Source organism: Suncus etruscus, chromosome 17 (assembly GCF_024139225.1).
Source record: "Suncus etruscus isolate mSunEtr1 chromosome 17, mSunEtr1.pri.cur, whole genome shotgun sequence".
NCBI classification, from domain to species: domain Eukaryota; kingdom Metazoa; phylum Chordata; class Mammalia; order Eulipotyphla; family Soricidae; genus Suncus; species Suncus etruscus.
In genome coordinates this window covers 29,828,886-29,851,877 of record NC_064864.1, presented here as the reverse complement: position 1 = coordinate 29,851,877, position 22,992 = coordinate 29,828,886, and the positions used below count along the sequence as shown (strand labels likewise).

Here is a 22,992-nt window from a genome sequence, read left to right as displayed (position 1 = left end):
GCCAGGTGTGCCCCCTATCACCCCCCAAAATAGAAAGATAAAAAGAAAATAGGGACACAAAGAAAGAAAAAAAATCAGACGTTTCAGGTCCAGGGGAGGCCCTAACACCAATCCAGCTTGCTCTGGAAGCCTCTGTGGTGTGCTCTGTGGCCCTGAAGGTAGCAACAGACCATTCTGTCCACCCCCATGCCCTGTTTTAGCTTCAGGATCTATTTTTATAAGCCCCTCCCCTGTCCCCAATCATTGGCGTTAGCACATCTCAAAACACCCCCTTCCTAGTAGTAAGGACATTATAGAAGAATGTCCTTCATAGAAGGAAGCCAAGGCCTCTGGGCTGCAGCTAAAGGTTCTCTGTTCTGCAATTTAAGCCCTGGCTGGCTGGGGCCAGGTGGTGCATAGAGCCAGGGTGAGATCATCGACTATCCTGGGTGCTGTTGCACCAAGGGCTTGTTTCTCTCCACTGAGATGGCAGGAACTCCAGCAGAAAGCCTGGAGGATGGTGGGTCTGGGAAGATCAGGGCTCAGGCCCATGCATGAGGGCTGTTAAAACGGAAAAGTAGGGAGGGGGGCCTGCGTTCTATGTGACTAGAGGGATTGAGGGATGCAAAGGCCACATATGTCTAGGTCATCAAGCAAGTATATAAGGCTCTCACTTTCCCTGTGGTATCCAGGTCAGGGAGCCTGGGAGTGGAGACAGGATGAATTGGAATTCCTAGAGAAGGAAGAGGCATGGCCTCTTCTCTGGTGTAGATTCAATCAACACCCCACCCTGAAAAAGGATCTTGCAGTTTCTATGGCACCCTTGAGTGAGGATGCTTCTTCTAGGATTGCCCCAAAATACCACAGTTAAAATTGCACCTCAGCATAGTCATCTACTCTCCCCCCTCCTCCCCAACTACCTTTCAGGTCTATCTATCCCCCTCCCCTCTGCCTTTCTTGGCTCTCTGCCTCCTCCATGGGTCCTACGTAAATCTTTCCTGTCCTAGAGAAGAAACACTCCCCCTAGAAAGGCAGATCAAAGGGCTGGAGGCCCCATTCAACCTGGCACAACACGATCTCCTGGACACCAACCATAGCTAGAGCAACTGCTGAGAAAGACCCAAGCACAAGAAAGTGAGAGAGACTGAGACAGAAGAGGGCTGGAACTGGACCAATAGAATACCAAAGAGTGCTGGTCTTGCATATGGCCAACTCAGATTTGATTCTGACACCCCATATGGTCCCTCCAATGCTAGGAGTGATCCCTGACTGTACAGTCAGGAGTAAGCTCTGAGAAAAGACAGGTATGGCCCTAAACAAAAACAAAACAAGGGCCAGAACAAAAGCACAGCAGTAAAGATGTTTGTTTTGCACATGGCTGCCCTGAGTCAGCCACATAGAAGCATCTTATAAGGTCCTCTGATCTTGCCAGAAGTGATTTCTGAGGGCAGAGTCAGAAGTAACCCCTGAGTGCCACCAGATGTGGCCCAATAACTGAAAGAGAGAGAACAAAAAGAAAGGGAGAAAGAAAGAGAGAAAGAAAGAGAGGAAGAGAGAGAGAAAGAAAGAAAGAGAAAGAAAGAAAGAAAGAAAGAAAGAAAGAAAGAAAGAAAGAAAGAAAGAAAGAAAGAAAGAAAGAAAGAAAGAAAGAAAGAAAGAAAGAAAGAAAGAAAGAAAGAAAGAAAGGAAGAGAGGAAGAGAAAGAAAGAAAGAAAGAAAGAAAGAAAGAAAGAAAGAAAGAAAGAAAGAAAGAAAGAAAGAAAGAAAGAAAGAAAGAAAGAAAGAAAGAAAGAAAGAAAGAAAGAAAGAAAGAAAGAAAGAAAGGAGAGAGGAAAGAAAGGAGAGAGGAAAGAAAGAAAGAAAGAAAGAAAGAAAGAAAGAAAGAAAGAAAGAAAGAAAGAAAGAAAGAAAGAAAGAAAGAAAGAAAGAAAGAAAGAAAGAAAGAAAGAAAGAAAGAAAGAAAGAAAGAAAGAAAGAAAGAAAGAAAGAAAGATGGGGCCGGGCGGTGGCGCTGGAGGTAAGGTGCCTGCCTTACCTGCGCTAGCCTAGGAGACGGACCGCGGTTCGATCCCCCGGCGTCCCATATGGTCCCCCAAGCCAGGAGCGACTTCTGAGCGCATAGCCAGGAGTAACCCCTGAGTGTTACCGGGTGTGGCCCAAAAAACAAAAAAAAAAAAAAAAGAAAGAAAGAGGGGGCCGGGCGGTGGCGCTAGAGGTAAGGTGCCTGCTCTGCCTGCGCTAGCCTTGGATGGACCGCGGTTCGATCCCCCGGTGTCCCATATGGTCCCCCTCACCAGGAGCGACTTCTGAGCGCATAGCCAGGAGTAACCCCTGAGCGTCACTGGGTGTGGCCCAAAAACGAAAGAAAGAAAGAAAGAGAAAGAAAGAAAGAAAGAAAGAAAGAAAGAAAGAAAGAAAGAAAGAAAGAAAGAAAGAAAGAAAGAAAGAAAGAAAGAAAGAAAGAAAGAAAGAAAGAAAGAAAGAAAGAAAGAAAGAAAGAAAGAAAGAAAGAAAGAAAGAAAGAAAGAAAGGAAAGGAAAGGAAAGAAAGAAAGAAAGAAAGAAAGAAAGAAAGAAAGAAAGAAAGAAAGAAAGAAAGAAAGAAAGAAAGAAAGAAAGAAAGAAAGAAAGAAAGAAAGAAAGAAAGAAAGAAAGAAAGAAAGAGAAAGAAAGAGAGAGAGAGAGAGAAAGAAAGAAAGAAAGAAAGAAAGAAAGAAAGAAAGAAAGAAAGAAAGAAAGAAAGAAAGAAAGAAAGGAGAGAGGAAAGAAAGAAAGAAAGAAAGAAAGAAAGAAAGAAAGAAAGAAAGAAAGAAAGAAAGAAAGAAAGAAAGAAAGAAAGAAAGAAAGGAGAGAGGAAAGAAAGAAAGAAAGAAAGAAAGAAAGAAAGAAAGAGAGAGAGAGAGAGAGAGAGAAAGAAAGAAAGAAAGAAAGAAAGAAAGAAAGAAAGAAAGAAAGAAAGAAAGAAAGAAAGAAAGAAAGAAAGAAAGAAAGAAAGAAAGAAAGAAAGAAAGAAAGAAAGATGGGGCCGGGCGGTGGCGCTGGAGGTAAGGTGCCTGCCTTACCTGCGCTAGCCTAGGAGACGGACCGCGGTTCGATCCCCCGGCGTCCCATATGGTCCCCCAAGCCAGGAGCGACTTCTGAGCGCATAGCCAGGAGTAACCCCTGAGCGTTACCGGGTGTGGCCCAAAAAACAAAAAAAAAAAAAAAAGAAAGAAAGAGGGGGCCGGGCGGTGGCGCTAGAGGTAAGGTGCCTGCTCTGCCTGCGCTAGCCTTGGATGGACCGCGGTTCGATCCCCCGGTGTCCCATATGGTCCCCCTCGCCAGGAGCGACTTCTGAGCGCATAGCCAGGAGTAACCCCTGAGCGTCACTGGGTGTGGCCCAAAAACGAAAGAAAGAAAGAAAGAAAGAAAGAAAGAAAGAAAGAAAGAAAGAAAGAAAGAAAGAAAGAAAGAAAGAAAGAAAGAAAGAAAGAAAGAAAGAAAGAAAGAAAGAAAGAAAGAAAGAAAGAAAGAAAGAAAGAAAGAAAGAAAGAGAAAGAGAGAGAGAGAAAGAAAGAGAGAGAGAGAGAGAAAGAAAGAAAGAAAGAAAGGAGAGAGAAAGAAAGGAGAGAGAGAAAGAAAGGAGAGAGAGGGAGGGAGGAAGGAAGGAAGAAAGGGAGGGAGGGAGGGAGGAAAAAAGGAGGAAGGGAGGAAGGAAGGGAGAAGGGAGGAAGGGAGGAAGAAAGAGATAGAGAGAAAGTAAAAGAGAAGGAAGGAAGAAAGGGAGGGAGGGAGGAAGGAAGGAAAGAAGGAAGGAAGGAAGGGAGGAAGGAAGGAAGGGAGGGAGGGAGGAAGGAAAGAAGGAAGGAAGGAAGGGAGGAAGGAAGGAAGGGAGGAAGGAAGGAAGGGAGGAAGGAAGGAAGGGAGGAAGGAAGGAAGGAAGGGAGGAAGGAATGAAGGAAGGAAGGGAGGGAGGGAGGGAGGGAGGGAGGGAGGAAGGAAGGAAGGGAGGGAGGAAGGAAGGAAGGAAGGAAGGAAGGAAGGAAGGAAGGAAGGAAGGAAGGAAGAAAGGAAGGAAGGAAGGAAGGAACCTGCAGTCTTCTTATTTCTAGGTGGACAGTCACCCAGACAGACCTGCCTAGATCAGGGAAAATGTGGCCCTACACCTCAGCACTGAGGGACGGAGGCTCCACCCCAACCTTACCTCCCAAGCAGGGTCTTTGCCTACTTCCACCTCAAGTCACCCTGAGCCTTGCTGCCTTTGGCTCTGTTCTGCCCAGCTTGCTAGGAAGTTCTCTATTTGAAAGAGCTTCCTCTTGAGCAGGTCTAGCTTCTTGCCAGATAGCTGTTCGGTCTCTAGAGTTTTGTGCATCCCCATCAGGTAGGGCAAACACTGTAAACCCAAGGACCATTTCTCCAAGGGCCAAAGGAGAGCCAGGCAAGAGAGAGACAAACAGAGCAGGGGTCTGGCCTGATGAGCAAGAAAGTCCTAGCCCAAACCAGATGACAAGAATGAGAGGTTTCTGGCAGGCTCAGGAAGGCAGTGAACAGAGGAGCCAGCTCTCTGGGATCAGGGCTAAGCTGTGCTGAAGCCCTGTAACCGGTACAACCCTGAGCTTGGCAACAGGGCCTGCACCCTCTCCCTCTGTCTGTCTGTCTGCTATCCTGCTAGCTCCTTGCTAAGACCAGTCTCTTCCCATTTTGCAGAGAAGTTCACACTTAGGAGGTAGTCGGAACCCATCTTAAGAGAAAGGATTTAAGAAGGTAAACCGGGGGTAGGGGTGAACGGAGTGAGCACAGTGGGTAGGGCATTTGACTTGCAAGCAGACAACCTGTTTTTGATCCCAGCATCCCTTCTGGTCCCCCAAACCTGCCAGGACTAATTCTCAAAGCAAAGCCAGGAGTAACTCCTGAGAGCAGCCAGGTATGGCCCCAAAACAAGCAAACAAACAAAAAAGAAGGCGAGCCTAGTATTCTCTACCCCCATGCCCGCTTAAACCTTCTTCCTCAGTTCATAGTGCACTTGGATGCAGAATATTTCATGTTCAGAACTAACTGGTTTGCACAGGGCCTGTCACAGATGGTCTAGTCAAGCCCCTACCTTATCTTCCCCCAAAATAAGAATGGACATTTTCTGTGAGCCCCAGAAAGACAGATGGATGCGCGCGCGCACGCACACACACACACACACACACACACACACACACACACACACACACACACACACACACACACACACACCCTCTTTTACAATGCCCAGCTTTTGTGGGGAGCAGGCTGCTGGCACGGCACACTCACCCGCGAGATAGTGAGGGGCATGTTGAAGTCCTTGCCCCCTTGCAGGCGGAAGCCCCAGGGCCCAGGGCCTGTCAGGGTCACACTGTAGGACATGCTGATGCTGAGTGCAGCTGCCTCTGTGGACAGGGGAGAAGAGTGGAGTGAGAATGCCTGGGGCACCTGCCTCCCAGCCCTGACCTCACCGCGCGCGGGGACCGGGCCTTGCCTGCTGCCTGGCCGGGCTGGCTGTGCGAGCTTCTGAGAATAGCTGAGAACGAATTCGAACGTCGACACAGATATCTGCCCTCCGCTGAGCCCATAAATGGACTGTAACCCTACACTGGGCCCGCCCGCTTGCAGCCTCCCAGCCTGTCCTCCATGACTCACAAGGCTAATATAGCCCCTGGAGAGGGTGTCCAGCAGCCGGCACCCCCTTTCCAGGACGCAAAAGAGAGGACAGGTCAGGTTAGTGATAAATGTTCCGGGCTCTGGATTCCTCTCCCTTCTAGAAAGCTCAGCCATGCCTCTTCCTGCTCAGACCAACCTACTCCTTTAAAGGCTCAGAAGACCATGGACAGGGGTTTTGCTTTCTTTTTTCCTTTCAAGTGTCTTTCCAAGCCCTTCATGCCATTATCCCTTCCTGAGAAGTAGCTGCATTGGCCCACAGGAACCAAGGCTCAGAGAGGTGCAGTGACTTCTCCAAGGTCACACAGGAGGTGGAATGGGGCCCCTGGGAACTAGGACTTGTTTAGAGGGGCTAGTGGCATATTACAGGTTCCTGGGCCTCAGCCATTCATCATTGCAGACCCCAACTGGGGAGCAGCCAGGCTCTACCAGTACCTGTTGTTACAGAATCTGAAAGCAGGTTTGGGGCAGGCCCCGCCCCTCCAGACTTCTGAAACCCAGCAGTTATTCCTGGCTCTGCCTCCCCATTTGTGTTCTGGAAAAGTTGACAGCAACATGGAAAGTGCCAGCTGCTGGCAGTGTATGCCAGGCCCCATGCCCTTTGCGCAGGAATGGCAGGACCAGGGTGGAGGGGAGGAGATGCCATTTGCTCAGCTGCTGGGACTCAGGACAGAAAAGCAGGGAGGGAAAATGTGTGCAGCATGTTCAACCCATAATCCAGAGACAGCGTGTTCTGGGTAGGGGCTGAGGTCCCTTGGTTCTCCTGTCCCTGCCGGCTTTGTGCCAAGGTTTTTCTCTTGCCCTTTCCCAGAAGAAACCTCAGGCTCTGGATGATACAGGCGATCAAGGTTCACCCTAGCTTCTGTCTGGGGAAACTGAGGCTTGGACACCTGTTCTCTGGCCCAGGAAGGTGACAGTGCTCTGGGCAGGGCCCTGACGATTCAGTGCAAGTTTGAGTTTAAGGGCTGAAGAGATAGCACAGCGGTAGGGCATTTGTCTTGCATGAAGCTGATCGAGGATCAAAGGTGATTTGAATTATGGCATCCCATATGGTCCCCGAGCCTGCCAGGAGCGATTTCTGACCACAGAGCCAGGAGTAACCCCTGAGCACCGCCAAGATGTGACCCAAAACAGAAACAAAACATGGGGTGGAGCGATGATGCAGGCCATAAGGCGTCTGTCTGCGTTGGGCTTGATAGTCTGCGGTTCCATCCCCCATTGCCCCATATGGTCCCTCAAGCCAGGAGTGATTTTTGAGCGCATAGCCAGGAGAAACCCCTGAGTGTCACCAGGTGTGACCCCAAAAGAAAAATACAAACAAACAAAGCCAAGTTTGAGTTTAAATGATTCTCTAGCTTTCAACTCCCCACCTCATACTCTGACTTGGCTATCCAATGTGTTTGGTAGAGTCATCACAATAAAGAGGCTTTTGGTGCATTGCCCAAAGTCACAAAAGTATCAGGTGGTGGAGGCAGAGCCATAAAGAGCTCAAAATGCTAGAGCACAGGCCTTGCATGTTGGAGTCCCCAGTTAGATCTTTGGCAATGGCCCCAATCTTGACCACTGAGTATAGTACTGGTGGTCCCAGACACTAGGAGTGTCTCAAGGAATAGCCCCTGGGCTCCTGAGCATTGCTGAGAAACATTTCCTTTCTAACACACTGTACTTTTCCTACTACTAAGAGATAGGCACCTTGCCTTCCCTCCTTTCATACCCTCTCACCCCTTGCCTCTGCTTCTATCCCTTGCTATCTGGGGGCATGTCTGCCTAGGCAGGCCTGGAAGGAGCCAGCTTCAGAACATGACCAGTAAAGGAGAGAAAATGGGGTCCCTGAATGGGGTCTCCTAGACAAATACCAGTGCCCCCAGAGCTATGCTGTATTTCTCCAGACTTGGGCACTGCCTGATGCGTGATGCTGCCCTTGGGGAAAGGGAGGGGTAGTGCGATGGATGCCTCTTAAATGGGAAAGGCCAGCTCCCCTCCATCTGCCTCCTCTGGGAGACCCAAAGGCAGTCAGCGAACAGCTGGTACCCACAGACTGGACGGAAGATGCTTCCTGATAACAACAGCTCATGGAGAAGTGGAAAGAGGGAAATCCACTCTCACCCTGTTAGAAGTAAGAGAGACACACTGGGCTGCAGAAGCCTGTCTTGCTAAGCGACCATAGATAGAGTCCATGCTTATTCAAGGAAATCTCTACATTTTATTTTCCTAGAGTTTCGCAGAGCCATACAGCCGTGGGATGCACTTAGGGGAAGCCAGGACACTCCATAAATGCACACTATATGCACAGAGGTGCTTGGGGCCCATGCAAAGGAAATGCGCCTGTGCAAGAATATGGTCACATGGTCACAGTGGGAGCTGCCGTCTGCCGAAGTGAGTGACAGTTTCCAGTCATTCTGCCTGACTTTCTCTGTCAGCGGTAGGGGAAGTGATACCAGCCTTCCTTTGCTACTGTGATGCCCAGCCCAAATGCAGAGGCTGCTCGGAAATGGCCGGTGTGACCTGCTAAGCCATCCTCCTGGTGATCACCGCGACAATCAGAGCACACAGCATCTGAGGAGAGGCAGCAACTGCCCCTCTGTAGGCCAAGCCTGGCGAGCGGCTGCTGAGTTGAGAAGTGGGTGCAAACTGCTTGGCAGGGCAGGAGCTTGGCGTGCAGAGCTGTGAATCTAGCACAGTGGCTCAGGATGATCCCGGATCTGTGTAAGTTGTGGAGATGATGTCGGGGAGCAGGATGTCTCAGGAGAAAAGCGGTGCCCTACATCTTGGACTCCAGGCTGGGGAGCAGCCCCTTGGTCTGCAAATAAGCAGCACAAATCTATGCAGACTTACAAGTGTTTGCCAGAAGCGGACCCCTCTGCCCTGTGTGGAGGGTCACTGAGTGGGAAGGGAAGGCCCGAGGAAGGGCTGGTTTGTGTCCTGGCAGTGTAGAGATGGGCTTTCTGGGAGACAGCAGGCCACGAGGCCTGCATGGTGAGGTGGCAGTGACTGTGGCTGTCTGCAGGATGACTCTGGGATTTCTCACCCTTGCCATCCACTTTCACCCTCCTCTGTGCCTCTGCCCTGCTGCCTGTCTCTGGCAATTCTCCTGGTCTCCAACCCCGCTTCTCTTGCCTCCTCTCTGCGGCTTGTTCCAGTCATTCTGTCCTTCTGTAGTCACAACAGAGCTTACCGACCCTCCTAACACTCTTTTATAAGTCTTCAGGGTTCCCTACATGCCCCCACTGGGAATCATACTAAGGAAGCCTACATGCAGCTCTGATGGAGACTTCCCTGCTGCTCTCACTTTCTGCCCCTCTCCCCATCTCCTACACCCCTTCTCCCTTAGGCATTCCACAAGGTCTTCTTGGCGGCTCCTGGCACAGAGAGCTGCTCTGGGACACACTGTTGGACACATCTATGGGCAGCCCTTGGGAACTTGCCTCTGCTCTCAATATGCTGCTCACCGAATCTCCATGCCATGCTTAGCACAAATGATCAGGAATTGCTGCCTCTTCCTCTCTTCCTCTCCCCATTGTCCCCTAGGGCAACACTGTGTGTCTCCTGCATGTTGGCCTGGGAGTGGCTCTGAGTCTGAGGGTGAGCTCAGGGTGGGAGAAGAGTCCTCCCTTGCGCTGGAGCATCAAGGGAGCATTTGCTTCCAGGGTTGTAAATGCTAGAGAAGGGACTTCAGAGCAGTACGGAGCAGTAACTAGGGCTCCTCCTCTTTGAAACATGGAAAGAGCCACCTTGGGAAGTTAGGCAGGAAAGTGTTTGGAAATAAACTCAGTGGGGAATTTGAAAGCCCAGAATAGGTCAGTCCTCTGGATCAACATGTCTAGAGGGTCTGGGGGTTCAATGTAGAATTAGAGGGGCAGTTTTGGGCGCCATCAGGTAAGGTGAAGCACACATGGCGTTGCCAGCGTTCCAGACTGGGCCTTCTCTCATCGCCACCCACATTCCATCCTACAGGCACTTGGGCCGACAGCTGGCCTTCTATTAATAGCCACAAGTATTCTGGGGGACAGCCTAATCTCTGGGCATTCACAGCAAGCACAAACACTGCGTGCAGCTCCCCTCAGGTTTGTCCTGCCTCCCATCACTCACCTCCATGGCCCCACACTCAGCTTAGAGCAGATACATTTGCACATGCCCCAGGACTGCCATGGTGACAACCCCACATACACACCGGTGACCCTCTGCCAAAGCACATCCCATTCTCTCACAGTCACTCGCTGACGCAGATGCATCTCTCCACAAACTGTACTCACCAGCTCCCGGGACACACAATCACAGAGACACTCTCAGCACCTCCCATGTCATGCCTCCCAATCAAGAAGGTATGATGATCCCTGAGCCCCAAGGTGGTTAAGTGAAGGCTGACAAGTGGAGAAGAGGGATTCTCAGAGGGATTCAGGCATGAGAACAAGTCCCTTTAGGGGACCACTTCCAGGGCTACCTGTTCATCAGCCCCTCCCCATTGCAGATTGACAGGTACCAAGCTCAGTCACCTTCCCAAGATCCTCTTCTTCCAGTCCCAAGGGCATGTGTGGGATCTTGATTTCCATGTCCTCCAGGCCCTGAGTGCAATGGGATCTTTCACCCATAGTCCCCCACACAGCAGCAGCCTCTGTGTCTGTCCAGCCCTGGAAGAAATAAGAGTCTTATATGGTCAGAGTCAGAAACTTGCTCCGTGCTCACCTCCCATGAGGCACTTCTCCATCTGCCCTCAAATTGTTTCAGTGAGTGTACTGTGGGGCTGGGAGTGTCTGTTCATGCCTATAAACTGAGGGATGGAAGTCTCAGGAAGGCTTAGGCTGACTGTTCACAAGTAAGTCACTTCTTGTCATCATTCCCTATAGTGGGTGCCTCTCAGCACCCAGCTCAGACCCTTAGAAGGGGATTAGTGTGCCCTTATCCAGAATGAGTGAGAAAGGTAGCTGGCAACAGAAGTCACAGGGCAGTGAACAATCCTGGGGACATAAGGGATGAACTGCTCCAGAGGCTATATATAGGCTATAGATAGACTCCAAGGACTGACAATGGCTGTGGTGTCAGCACACACCCAGCACACCTTAGTCCACTGTGAATGGAAAGCTGTTTTTTTTCTTCAGAAGAGACCACACAGACTCAGAGAGGGTGAATGATCTGCTTAAGCTTGCACAACAAGGACAGGGATAAGCTGTGGCTAGAACCCAGGTTCCATGCGACCTGTACCAGCACAAATGCTGTGTAGCCTATGGACAATTGGAGGTTCTATATAGGAAATGCTTCATGTTGAAAGCCTCCCCCCCCCCCCCGCCATCTCTTGGGAGACCAAACAAGGGCCAGAAAAGCTCATTTATTTACTTATTTATTTGTGGTCTCTGGGTTACACCCCACTGTGTTCAGGGTTTACTCCTGGTTTTGCACTCAAAGATCATACCTGGCAGGGTCCAGGGGACCACATGGGCTGCTGGGAATGGAATTTGAATTGGCCGGTGCAAGGCAAATACCCTGCTCTCTGTACTATCTCTCTAACCCAAGATCATCTTTTAAATTATTTTTTATCGGGCCCTAAGAGATAGCAAGCGGTGTTTGCCTTGCAAGCAGCCGATCCAGGACCAAAGGTGGTTGGTTCGAATCCTGGTGTCCCATATGGTCCCCCGTGCCTGCCAGGAGCTATTTCTGAGCAGACAGCCAGGAGTAACCCCTGAGCATCGCCGGGTGTGGCCCAAAAACCAAAAAAAAAAAATTATTTTTTATCTTTTACAATTTTTGTTTTTTGTTTTTGGGTCATACCTGGCAGCGCTCAGGGGTTACTCATAAATCGCTCCTGGCAGACTCGGGGGACCATATGGGATGCCAGGATTCAAACCGATGACCTTCTGCATGAAAGGCAAATGCCTTACCTCCATGCTATCTCTCTGGCCCCTCTTTTACAAATGTTTAATTAGGTGCTGGAGTGATAGCATGGTGAGTAGGACGTTTGCTTTGCCAACCTGGGTTTGATCCCCGGTATCCCATAAGGTCCCCAACTCTGCCAGGAGTAGTTTCTGAGCACACAGTCAGGTATAAACCTGAGGGCTACCAGAGGTAACAAAACATACACACACACACACACACACACACACACACACACACACACACACACACAATTAATTGAGGCAAGAGAGGGTAGGGCACTTGCCTTACATGTAGCCAACCTGGGTTTGATCCCTGTCACCCATATGATCCCCTGAGTACTTGAGTGATTCCTGAGTGCTGAGTCAGGAGTAAGTCCTGAGCACTGCCAGCTGTGGCTCAAAAAACCAAAAGTATTTTTACTTTTATCAAGTCATGAAATGTTGGTCGATAAAAGGGTAAATGTTTACATATTTCGGAGGCACTGTCATCACCAAAGTGCTATTTCCTCTCTCACAGTCCAGGGGAAAGAAACGCTAATCTGAGTCAGTCACTGCAGGCAGAAGAGGTGGCTGACTGGAAGGCCCATGCTCAGTTCTGAGCCAGCTGCTGAATAACCAACCTATCACCACTCTGGCCCCAGCGTCCTGCCTGGCAAAGGGGACAATGTATAGAAAGGCTGTGAATTACTTGTGAGGAATCCTTCCTGCCAGCACCCTGGGGTGCTGAGGGTTGCTGAATTTCAGAGGTGCTACCTGAGGAGGGACAGCCAGGTATCATGTCCATGAGAGCCCAAGATCCTCACCACTTCAGACTCAGAGCCCAGAGATGTCTGGCGTCCACGTCTAGAAGCCAGGCTGAGGTCCGAGGCCTGGCTGCTCAGCATGGAATGGTGTGAGGAGCGATAGCTGGTATACAGGCGAGGTTGCTGGCCAGACACTCTCAGCAGCACCCCCAGGCAGGGCAGGTGCTGAGCAATAGCCATTCTGTAGGAACATAATACACATTTGTTCAGGGCCAGGCGAGGGATAGACAGACATGAAGATGGACATACTGCATCATTGAGGGCCCTGGGGCAGGGAGGAAGCTTACTTAGATTGGGGCTGAGGACAGAAAGACTGGAATATTGAGAATGAGCAGCGGGGGCTGGAACCATAGCACAGGGGATTGGGCATATGCCTTGCACACAGCCAACCCAGGTTGGCATCCTGGCATCCCCGAGCCTGTTCTGCTAGGAGTAATTTCTTATTTTTTGAAGGGTCACACCCACCGTAGTCAGGGATTACTCCTGGCACTATACTCAGAAATTGCCTCTGGCAGGCTCAGGGGACCAATGGGATGCCAGGATTCAAACCACCAGCTGTCCTGTGTTGGTTGCGTGCAAGACAAATGCCTTACCGATGTGCTATCACTCCAGCCCCCTGCCAGGAATAATTTCTGAGCTCAGAGCCAGGAGCAACCCCTGAATATCACCTGGTATGAACCCCCACCCCCTGAAAAAAAGAAAACAAAGAACAAAAACATAAAGAATGAGTAGTGGGAGTCACAAATAATTCTAGCCAGACAGACAGATGCTGTGATGAAAGTGACTGATGGGGGCCCGGAGAGATAGCACAGCGGCGTTTGCCTTGCAAGCAGCCAATCCAGGACCAAAGGTGGTTGGTTCAAATCCCAGTGTCCCGTATGGTCCCCTGTGCCTGCCAGGAGCTATTTCTGAGCAGACAGCCAGGAGTAACCCCTGAGCACCGCTGGGCGTGGCCCAAAAACCAAAAAAAAAAAAAAAAAAAGTGACTGATGGACTCAAAGTGGTAGCAGCTATATTAGGTGGGGGAAAGAGAAAGATTCCAGCCCTCAAAGCACTGGCCTTGGCACCTCTCTGGAACTGAGTTACCTGGAACAACTTCTCAGCTGGCTAGGATGAGGGCTGAAGTGGCCCAGGCAGGGCAGTGAATTACTGAAACCACCAGGCAGAGGGCAGAATTGAAAGGGAGAAGCAGCCCTACTACTCAGGGAAATTGGGGGTTCCTCCAAAGCTGAACCCTCTGGGCAGCAGAGGGGGGAACGCATCAATCCTAGACCCCATCCTGTGGATGACTGCTCTTACCTGCTAGCAGCCCCCTGCCCAAGGCATGCTAGGAGGTAAGAATAATGACCAACCTCTGACTGGACCACAGCCCCAGGGCTTGGGGTGAAAGGGCACCAAACCTGTACTTAGAGTGAGTCAGGGCATAAATGATGGGGTTGTGGATGGCAGAAGCCTTGGCAATGACGGCCGGCACTGAGTTCACATAGGGCGTCAGCACATGAGCATACCTAGGACAGAGCAGAAAAGTGGGGGTTACCCTGCCTGCTGACCTCGTCCACATACTTCACAGCTCACCTGCTTTTTCAGGAATCTTCTTCCTGGGAACCCTTCCCTATCGGGCCACACATATATGGGTCCAACCAACCCAGTCAAGTCAGCTCAGCTGAGGACTGCAGTGCTAGGGGTGATTCTGATTAGGGAATGGAGCCTTGAGGAACAGTCAAAAAAAAGGGTATATCAGGCTGGGTTGGGGTTCATCAGACTTCTCTGTTTCTCAGAGCTGTGCTGCCAGCAATTAGCCCTGGGTCCTCTGATCTTCAGCCTAATCCTTCCCCTAATTTAGCCCACCCATAACCCTGATGCCCTTTCTTCTCCTGGCTATGCCAAAGGAGAGATTTTGGGTGGACTTGAGAGGGGCCCAGAGTGCTCCTGGGCCAGGACAAGGCCTGCAATCACCCAGGCATGCCCAGGATAAAATGCTTTTATGGCCTCAAGAGTCTGACCCGCATTCACACTGCTGCAGAGGCGAAAGGCACCAGACCTAAGCCACAGAGGACTGGTGGGCAGGAGGTGAGCAGAATGCCCGTCTATGTTCCTTCAACCCAGTTGGTGTAGGAGCCAGCGCCCCAGGAAAATCCAAATGTCCCCTAAGGGGTCCAGTGGAACTTAGGAACCCCCATAGAACCTCAGCCAGATCTGAAGTGGCCCAGTAGAGCCTCGAGCTAGTGGGCGGGCCTCGTCCAGGTGGATGAACCCCACCCGAGGGACCCCCTTCTCAGCTGGGTTCTGCAGGAGAGGCTGGCTGGCCAGGGGGGAGATGCTATTCCTTGCTCGCTCTTCCAGACCCCCAGCCCTGACCACTGCTCACCCAGCAAAGCCCAGAAGGGCCACCGTGGAGTAGGGCGCCCAGGAGAGTACGAAGAGAAGAATGACCAGCAGGATGATCTTGGCCATCTTCCACTCGTTTTGGAGCCGCTGTTGTTGCTGCGGGAACTCACAGCCACCCTCACGGACCCTGAAAGTCTGAAGAGCCCTAGGGAGAGTGGAAGCATGGGTCTGCCCCACCTTGGGCACAGCAAGTCTCCCTGGGGCATTTAGGGAAGGGCAGACCCTCCCAGCACAGGCAGTTTGGGCTCCTAGGAACATCTCTGTATGTCAGCCCAGGCTTGCTCTGTGGTCCCACCTGCCTGGATCTCTTCTCTGCTGACCCACCCTCAGCCCTGGATACTTGGGCTGAGTTCTAGGATGCCTCCCTGCAAGCTTGTCTGAAGTGTGCTGGGGAATTGAGGGGCCCTCTCGGTGGGAGCAAGGAGGCCCCAACCCTATTTAATCTTTCCCCAGGCCCAGCTTACTGGCCCGTCTCCCGGATGGCCTTGAAGATGAAGATATAGCAGTAGATGATGACAAGCAGAGGCAGGAAGAATACAAAGCAGAAGAGAAGCAGAGTGTAGGCTCGGAAGGATGGTGTGAAGCGCATGTAGTCCCAGGAGCAGGAGGTCAGCAACCCCTCGGGCACATAGGCACCTGATGGCCAAAACAGGGTGTAGGCTCAGGCACCCATCCAAGGGACTTTGGTTGTGGGGTTCTTTGGACACTGGCCCCACCTCTAGCCCTGCTCAGCATAGTAAGAGCCTTTTAACAGATTCTGTCAGGGCCACCAGCTCAGGAAGAAATGACAAGGGAAAAGAGGAACAGAGAATCCACAGGGAACAGTGTTCACCAAGTCCCTAGATATCCCTCCCCAAGCCTTCAACCAATTGCTGATCCTCCCATCTGATGATGTCCAGCCCCAATTCTGACACTCTGAAGGCCCTCAATGGCCAGTGGGCAGCCATAGTCCCTTATTGCCAGTCATGCCCTCTGGATGTCCCTCTGAGAGCTGAGAGTTCCAAGTCCCACTTCTTGTCCTCTCAGTCTAGCTTCCCTTCCCTTGGTTCTACCAGTTCACTTACTCCAGCCAAAGAAGGGGGGCAAGCTCCAGGTCAGGGCATAAAGCCAGATGCCCAGCAGGACCAGCGCCGCCCGCCGCTTGGACACCACCCCAATGGAGGCCAGTGGGCGTGTGATGACCAGGTATCGGTCCAGTGCGATGGCTGTCAGGGTCATCATGGAGGTGATGCCAAAGAGAGCCCCGCAGAAGGCATAGAACTCGCAGCCTGTGGGCACCTGACCTCAGTGAGGGCAGCAAGCATCAGGTTCCCCAAGAAGGCCCAATTGGTGCTCAGCTCCTGCCCTCACTTCTCAAGAAAGGCAGGTATGAGACCCCCACTTCTCCCTCCCCTTGTCATGGCTTTGGGAAACAGGTACACAGGAACAGAGTAGGTGGCAGCCCTCAGGGTCACATCATCCTCTGCCCAGCTGAAGCAAATCACCATCTCATAGACTCCCCCTTTACCATGGACACTCCCATCACATGTCTTCCTCCTCCCTCCAGCCCAAAGGAGCCCCAAGAGTCTACCTGCCTCCCCAAAGAGCCACCGCTTATAGAGGCTACTGGCGAAGACAACAGGGGCCTGAGTGAAGGACATGAGGAAGTCGCTGACAGCCAGGTTGATAATAAACATGTTGGCAGGTGTCCGGAGGCTTCTGCTCCTGTGAGGGTCAGATGCTGTCAGAAGACGACTACCATGGCACCACATACATACATATATATACACACACACCTACCTTTGCCTTGCATGCACATATATGCAAACACACACACACACACACACACCCACACACACACACACATGCAGGAGGCACAGGAAAAGTTCTAGGCTGCAGGAGAGGAACCACATCCTACAGCCCAATGTGGCCTGCCCCACTGATCTGGGGTCAGCTGGTGCATGCTGAGGGGTAAGAGCAGAAAGCAAGATTTTAGGATACCTGGGCAGCCTGGCAGAGGCTACTGGTTAGCTGTGTCTGTTTCCCCAAGCACCTCCAGGTCTAGGAATCCAGGGTGGCTTTTCCCCAGGTCCTCCCACATGCTCTAACACCACCTTCCTATAAGCTTTTCAGTTCCCCTTCTTCCCCAGGAAATCCATGCTCCTCCTCCCACCACAACCCCCTTCAACCAGAATCACTTTGTGGCTCTAATCCTCCTCAGCACAACTGTCTGCAGTCTTCTCCTTGGGTGTGCAGGAGCAGAGAGGGTTGTGCACTGGGGTACTGTCATCAAACTGGCTTCTGGAACTATCCATCTTTGTCTCCATCTCCCATTATCCAGGTGGAAACACAGAGACTTCAGGGTCAGGCAAATGGCTCAAAGGCCACACATGGCTTATGCACATGAGCCCCTGAGGTCATTCAATTTCTGGTCTCACATGACCCGCTGACAACGTGGGTATGACCCTGGAGGCTCCTGAGCACTGCAAGTATTACCAGGAGTACGGACTAGGATCAGAGAAACAAAATGGAAGGGAGGGAGGGAGGGAGGGAGGGAGGGAGGGAGGGAGGGAGGAAGGAAGGGAGGAAGGAAGGGAGGAAGGAAGGAAAGAGGGAGGAAGGAAGGAAGGAAGGAAGGAAGGAAGGAAGGAAGGAAGGAAGGAAGGAAGGAAGGAAGGAAGGGAGGGAGGGAGGGAGGGAGGGAGGGAGGGAGGGAGGAAGGGAGGAAGGAAGGAAGGGAGGGAGGGAGGAAGGAAGGAAGGAAGGAAGGAAGGGAAGGAAGGGAGGGAGGGAGGGAGGAAGGGAGGGAGGGAGGGAGGGAGGGAAGGATGGAGGGAGGGAGGAAGGAAGGAGGGAAGAGGGAGGAAGGGAAGGAGGGAGGGAGGGAAGGATGGAGGGAGAGAGGGAAGGACGGAGGGAGGGAGGGAAGAAGGGAGGAAGGGAAGGAGGGAGGGAAGGGGGAGGAAGGAAGGGATGAAGGGAAGGAGGGAGGGAGGGAAGGAGGGAGGAAGGAAGGGATGAAAGGAGGAAGGAAGGAAGGAAGGAAGGAAGGAAGGAAGAAAGGAAGGAAGGAAGGAAGGAAGGAAGGAAGGAAGGAAGGAAGGAAGGAAGGAAGGAAGGAAGGAAGGAAGCAAAAAAGGATGTTTGCCTTGCACCTGCTCCTACCTGGGTTCAATCTCCAGCATTCCATATAATCCCCCAAGCCTGCTAGGAGTAATTTTTGATCACAGAGCCAGAGATAACCCACTAGGAGTAACCCCCAAGTGCTGCAAGTGTGGCCCAGAAACAAACAAAAAAAATGAGGAGGAAGAATGGAAAGGAAAGAGTGAAGGAGTGAGGGAAGGGGGAAGGAAGAAATTACTTGTCTGAAGTTCTTTGGCCAAAGCAGTGGCAGAGAGACTGTGATCAGACCCTGACTTCAAGGAGAAAGGAGAAAGCCTACTTGTGAGGCAGGTGATGGCAGAGGTGAGCTGGGAACAGGGTAGAATGTGCAGGGACCATTTAGTATCTTAGGGGTGTCCTTAGGATACTCATCCCACAGAGCGGGGGCACATATCATATCACACTCAAGACACTCAGACTCCTTTATGGCCACTTCTCTGGTTTGAAGACTGAGGTCTGGGGGAGAACTTCTCAATTTTCACTGCTTCTACAATACGTTTTTCTCTGGGTCTATCTTGTCTCCACATAACCCACCATCCTTATCCCCAAGCCAGAGTTCTGCCCACCAGACACCTGCAGAAAGTATAGATGACCGTCAGATTGCCCAGCATCCCTGTCAGCCCCACCAGTAGGATCACTGTGCCCAGGGTGTAGTAGGCATGGTCTGGAATGTCCACTGTGGGGAAGGGGACCCATGTGGCTGCCTGATCCTCAGTTATCTGTAGAGAGATGAAGAAAAATGACAACAATTATCTTCTGGCACCTGGGACATCTCAGGGAATCATATGGGATGCTGGGGGTCAAACCTTGGTCAGCTGCTTGCAAGGCAAGCACCTTCCCCATAATATGCTAGCCCTCTGGCCCTGATTTTCCCTCTCTTAGGAAAAAGCAGAACCAATTACTGGGGCTTCTCTTCCCTATATTATCCCTGCCCAAATGCCCAAGATAGTCAACAGTGATATTCAAGATCCCCTAGGTTGTGGGAGGTGAAGAGGAATGGAAGCCCCTTTCTCAGATGCCCTCAGAGAAGAAGTTATATTCTCAAGAGTGAAGGAGATAAAACTGATCTTAATGGGGCTGTAGCAAGATGACAGCAGTTGAGCCCAGAGAGATAGCACAGCGGCATTTGCCTTGCAAGCAGCCGATCCAGGACCAAAGGTGGTTGGTTCGAATCCTGGTGTCCCATATGGTCCCCAGTGCCTGCCAGGAGCTATTTCTGAGCAGAAAGCCAGGAGTAACCCTGAGCACCGCCGGGTATGGCCCCAAAACAAAACAAAACAAACAAACAAAAAAAGATGACAGCAGCTAGGGATTTTACCTTGCACAAGGTCACCAAAGTTTAATCCTTCACACTATGTATGGTCCCCTGAGCCCCATCAGGAGTAATCTCTAGCACAGCCAGGTGTGGCATATTCAAAAACAAAACAAAACAAAACAAGCTGATTTTGATGCCAAGAACAGAATGAGGGGAAGAGTTCTCATTAAACTGTTTCTCATTCAGGCTTGAGAGATGGCTCAGAGATTGAGATAGAAGCTTGGCAGGATCTTGAGTTTCTATCCCCAGAGTCCCAGATTCAATACCCAACACTGTATTGGCCTTTGAGCTTTACCAGGAGAGACCCCTGAGCCTATCTGTGGCCAAGCATCCCAGTTGTTTTCTTTTTCCTTGGGTCACTCCTGTTTGGAAGTCATAAAGTGCCCATGTGGAGCATAGGCCCATGCATGTGCCAGATACTCCACACTGGAGGCCAACCCTACAGGGCACAGCAGGACATCATGACCTCTTTGGCAGACAAAGAATTTTGCAACCCCTCCCTCAGATTGGAGGGTGCTCAAAGGACTGAGCCCAGGTGTTGCATGCAGGAGGCCAAGGTTCCATCCTGGCACTGAGTGGTCCCCAGAGCATCATCAGCAGTGACCCCAAAGCATAGAGAGGAAGAAACCTTCATCTCCAACACCACCAAGGATGGGCAAAAAAAAAGCAGATCAGGAAGTTTAAAGAAACCAAGCCTTCCCTCTCCCATTCCTTTCTGAAAAAGGAAAAATGGATTAGTTTATCCTACTCCAGACCCTGTAACTACTGGAGACTTTTCATCTTATCCAGGACTTTGACCAGCTTTCCCACACGCAGTGAATTAAAGGTATGGTCTTGGGGTTTTGGCTAGGATTATGGAGCAGCAGAAAACACCTACCTGAAACCATCCAGAAGCTAAGGGTATCCTTCCTGTCTGGAAGGTTCTATGGAGTATAGACCAACTCAGAAAGGCATGGAGGTCATCAAAATTAGGTTTGTATCCAGAACAGTATCCAGTGTCCCCTCCTGCAGTGTGTTCTCTCTGCTCCTTGGGTTAAGGCCATTAGTTATACTCTCTCTTTGTTTCTAAGTCCAGGAAGGCTCAGAGAGGGATAGCCACAGTGGGCATACCAGACATTCTCACTACACCCAAACCTCACAACAGGGCTTAAACTTCCCTCTCCCAATTAGAACCCTGTCATGGCCCTAAGAGCAGGCCCAGAAGGGGAATGGGAAAGAGAAGGTTCCATGCCTACCCCAGACTTACCGTAGGGCTGAGAGTTGGCTGGTGGCCCAGGCTGGAGGTGCTGCCCCAGGTGCTGTCCAACAGGCTGGGTGAGGCAGGAGTGGCCATGCAGCTGGAATGCAGAACTTGGCCTGGTCAAACTTGTGGCCGCAAGGGAGGATTCATACAGAGGTGGAGTGGTTCTTTCCCAAGGCCACAGAGAAGTCAAGGGCTCGGGGACTCAGGGTATTAGCTGTCATGCATGTCCCAACTGCCCTGCCTGCTTCTCTAGCCACCTCTTCCTGTATCTTGCATGCTCCCAGCTTGAAACAGATCTTAAAACTGGTGGCTGCTCTGTATCCAGCAAAGCACAAAGGAACGAGTGTTGCAGTTATGGCGACTCACAGCCACAGAGTCTGTCCTCACCTTTAAGGATTGGAGCAGTCTGTGCACATGCCCAGTTACACAGTGCCCCCCCCAACTCTTTCCAACAAAGGTCCCTGGGTGTCTGTCAATAAATGGTGTCATGATGGCAGTGCGCATGTATGTGCATGAAAGTGGAAGTGGGTGTCAGAGAGAGAGAGAGAGAGAGAGAGAGAGAGAGAGAGTATGTGTTTCAGAGACTGCCAGGCAAGGCTCCTTGACACTGGTTAGAAAAATCTGTCCTTCCCTCTGACCATTTTCTCTCTCTCTTTCTCTCTATATATCTCTATCTCTTTCTCCTGAACTCATCATAAATAGCCTCTGTGATTCCAGCATAATCCAGTGAACAGGGAAACTCAGTCACAGTCTTTCCAATGAGTGCCATTTTCTGGGTCTGGCCCATGACAGTTTATCACTTCCTTTACACTCAACCTGGCCAGCACAGAGGCCAGCCATCCACTTCACAGGTGAAGTATCCTCAAGGATGAGCTAGCATAAAGCACAGTTGGGATGAAGATTCAAAACAAATGCTTGGACTTGAACCCCAGGTTAAAGGTGGGGAAAACTTGGAGAAGGCAGCAGGAGCTGAATGAACCGGTCCCAGAGAGGAGATGGAAGATGTCCACACTTTCTTTTTTTGTTGTTGTTTTGTTTTGGAGCCACACCCAGTATTGCTCAGGGGTTACTCCTGGCAATGCGCTCAGAAGTTGCTCCTGGCTTGGGGGACCATATGGGACGCCGGGGGATCGAACCGTGGTCCGTCCAAGGCAAGTGCAGGCAAGGCAGGCACCTTACCTCTAGCGCCACCACCCGGCCCCTACACTTTCAAGAGATGGTTGCTGTGAGTTTAGGGGTGAATGAGTGACCCAGTTGGGCTTTCAGAAGGGCCTTATTTTAGGAAGGTAAGCCACACTGAGCAGTGCTCGAGGTTTACTCCTAGCACTGTGCTCTAGGATCATTCCTGGTGGTGTTCAGAGGACTCTATGGAGTGTTGGCATCAAGCCTAGGTCAGGCATATGCAAGGCAAGCACCCTATTCACTGTGCAATTGCTCTGACCCAGAAATGTCTTCCTTGGGGTCATGTCTTGAGGCAGAATGCTAAAACCCATTCAGCTCTGGAATGGCATGTCTCCTCCTTTTTAAGCACCATTTCCTCAGTTTTTATGGACAATTCTGGAGTACTACATTTGAGCTAGGGTTGCCCAAATCAACCCTTCTCAGCTCAGCATGATTTCCCAATCCCATCCCTCCACTTGGCCACAGAGACCAACTCCAATAGCAGGTGAGGCTGAGGTGCTTGCTGTGGTCCTCTCCTTGAAGTCCAGAGTGGACTTCAAAGTGGATTTGAGCTTAGGGGTACTGGAATTTACTTCTCTAGCTGGGAGCAAATCTGAGTCAATACAAAGTCCATCTGACCCTGTCCCACAACCCCACCTGATACATAGCAGTAAATGCAGATAAACTAGCTCACCTATGGTCCCGGAAATGTTTGCCAGATGATGAAAAGAAAGGTGTCAGAGAGGTTGGAGAGGAGTTACATTTCCTGCCTTGCATGCAGATAACCCCTGTCCTACTCCTAGAGTTATCCTAAGCATAGAGTAGGAATAAGGCCTGAGCACTGCCAGGTATACACCTAACCCTCCACTCCCACTCTCCCAAGAAGATAAGGGAAAAGTACAAAGTAGAGAGGAGCTGTCCCCACTGGAAGGGAATAATAAGAAATGGCTTTACTAGGGAAACAAACACAAGACACATCACAGAGAGAAGACGCATGTGTCTCCCCTCGAATTTCTGGGTGAACTGGTCATGCTGTTGTCATGCCAGGGAGGCAGCTGCCCCCTGCCACTGCCCAGAACAGTCTGACTGGGAAGAGAGACGAGACAGGCAGCCAAGCTTTGGTGCCAAGTAGTCTGGGTGTGGCTGCCAGCCCAGCAGGGGTGTCTGAGAGTGCTAGCTGGTGCCCCTTCAAGACCGTCCTTGTCCTCAGGGCTGAAATCTGAATTGGATCTTGGATCAAGGGGAGATCAGATCTTTGGGAGTCAGCTCAGGGGCAGCCCTTCTTGCTGGAGGAGAAGAAGCCCACGAATCTGGCCCACACAAAGGTCCTCATGGTTTGCACTTCTGCCCACCAGGACTTTCTCACCGTACCCAGACAATCTGGCCTCTTCTGAACCAGCAAATATGGACCGTCTCTCCTCATCTGATCTCTTTC

The 22,992-nt window shown here is 51.0% G+C and overlaps 2 protein-coding genes across 9 annotated transcripts in view; both read right to left on the bottom strand.

Moving 5' to 3' along the window:
• The window catches only part of LDB3 (LIM domain binding 3), a 71,247-nt gene extending 65,899 nt beyond the window's left edge, over positions 1-5,348 (bottom strand). For all 8 annotated transcript variants that reach the window (XM_049790660.1, XM_049790661.1, XM_049790662.1 and 5 more), the window contains exon 1: positions 5,256-5,348. In XM_049790660.1, the coding sequence (XP_049646617.1) occupies positions 5,256-5,348 (93 nt within the window). The remainder of the gene's footprint in view (positions 1-5,255) is intronic.
• A 3,052-nt stretch (positions 5,349-8,400) lies between these two features.
• The window catches only part of OPN4 (opsin 4), a 55,652-nt gene continuing 41,060 nt past the window's right edge, over positions 8,401-22,992 (bottom strand). The window contains exons 2-11 of the mRNA XM_049790389.1: positions 20,400-20,490; positions 18,412-18,557; positions 16,268-16,401; positions 15,762-15,965; positions 15,162-15,333; positions 14,678-14,842; positions 13,710-13,817; positions 12,310-12,490; positions 10,133-10,267; positions 8,401-8,439 (exon numbers count right to left, since the gene is read on the bottom strand). Coding sequence (XP_049646346.1) covers positions 8,401-8,439; positions 10,133-10,267; positions 12,310-12,490; positions 13,710-13,817; positions 14,678-14,842; positions 15,162-15,333; positions 15,762-15,965; positions 16,268-16,401; positions 18,412-18,557; positions 20,400-20,490 — 1,375 coding nt within the window. The remainder of the gene's footprint in view (positions 8,440-10,132; positions 10,268-12,309; positions 12,491-13,709; positions 13,818-14,677; positions 14,843-15,161; positions 15,334-15,761; positions 15,966-16,267; positions 16,402-18,411; positions 18,558-20,399; positions 20,491-22,992) is intronic.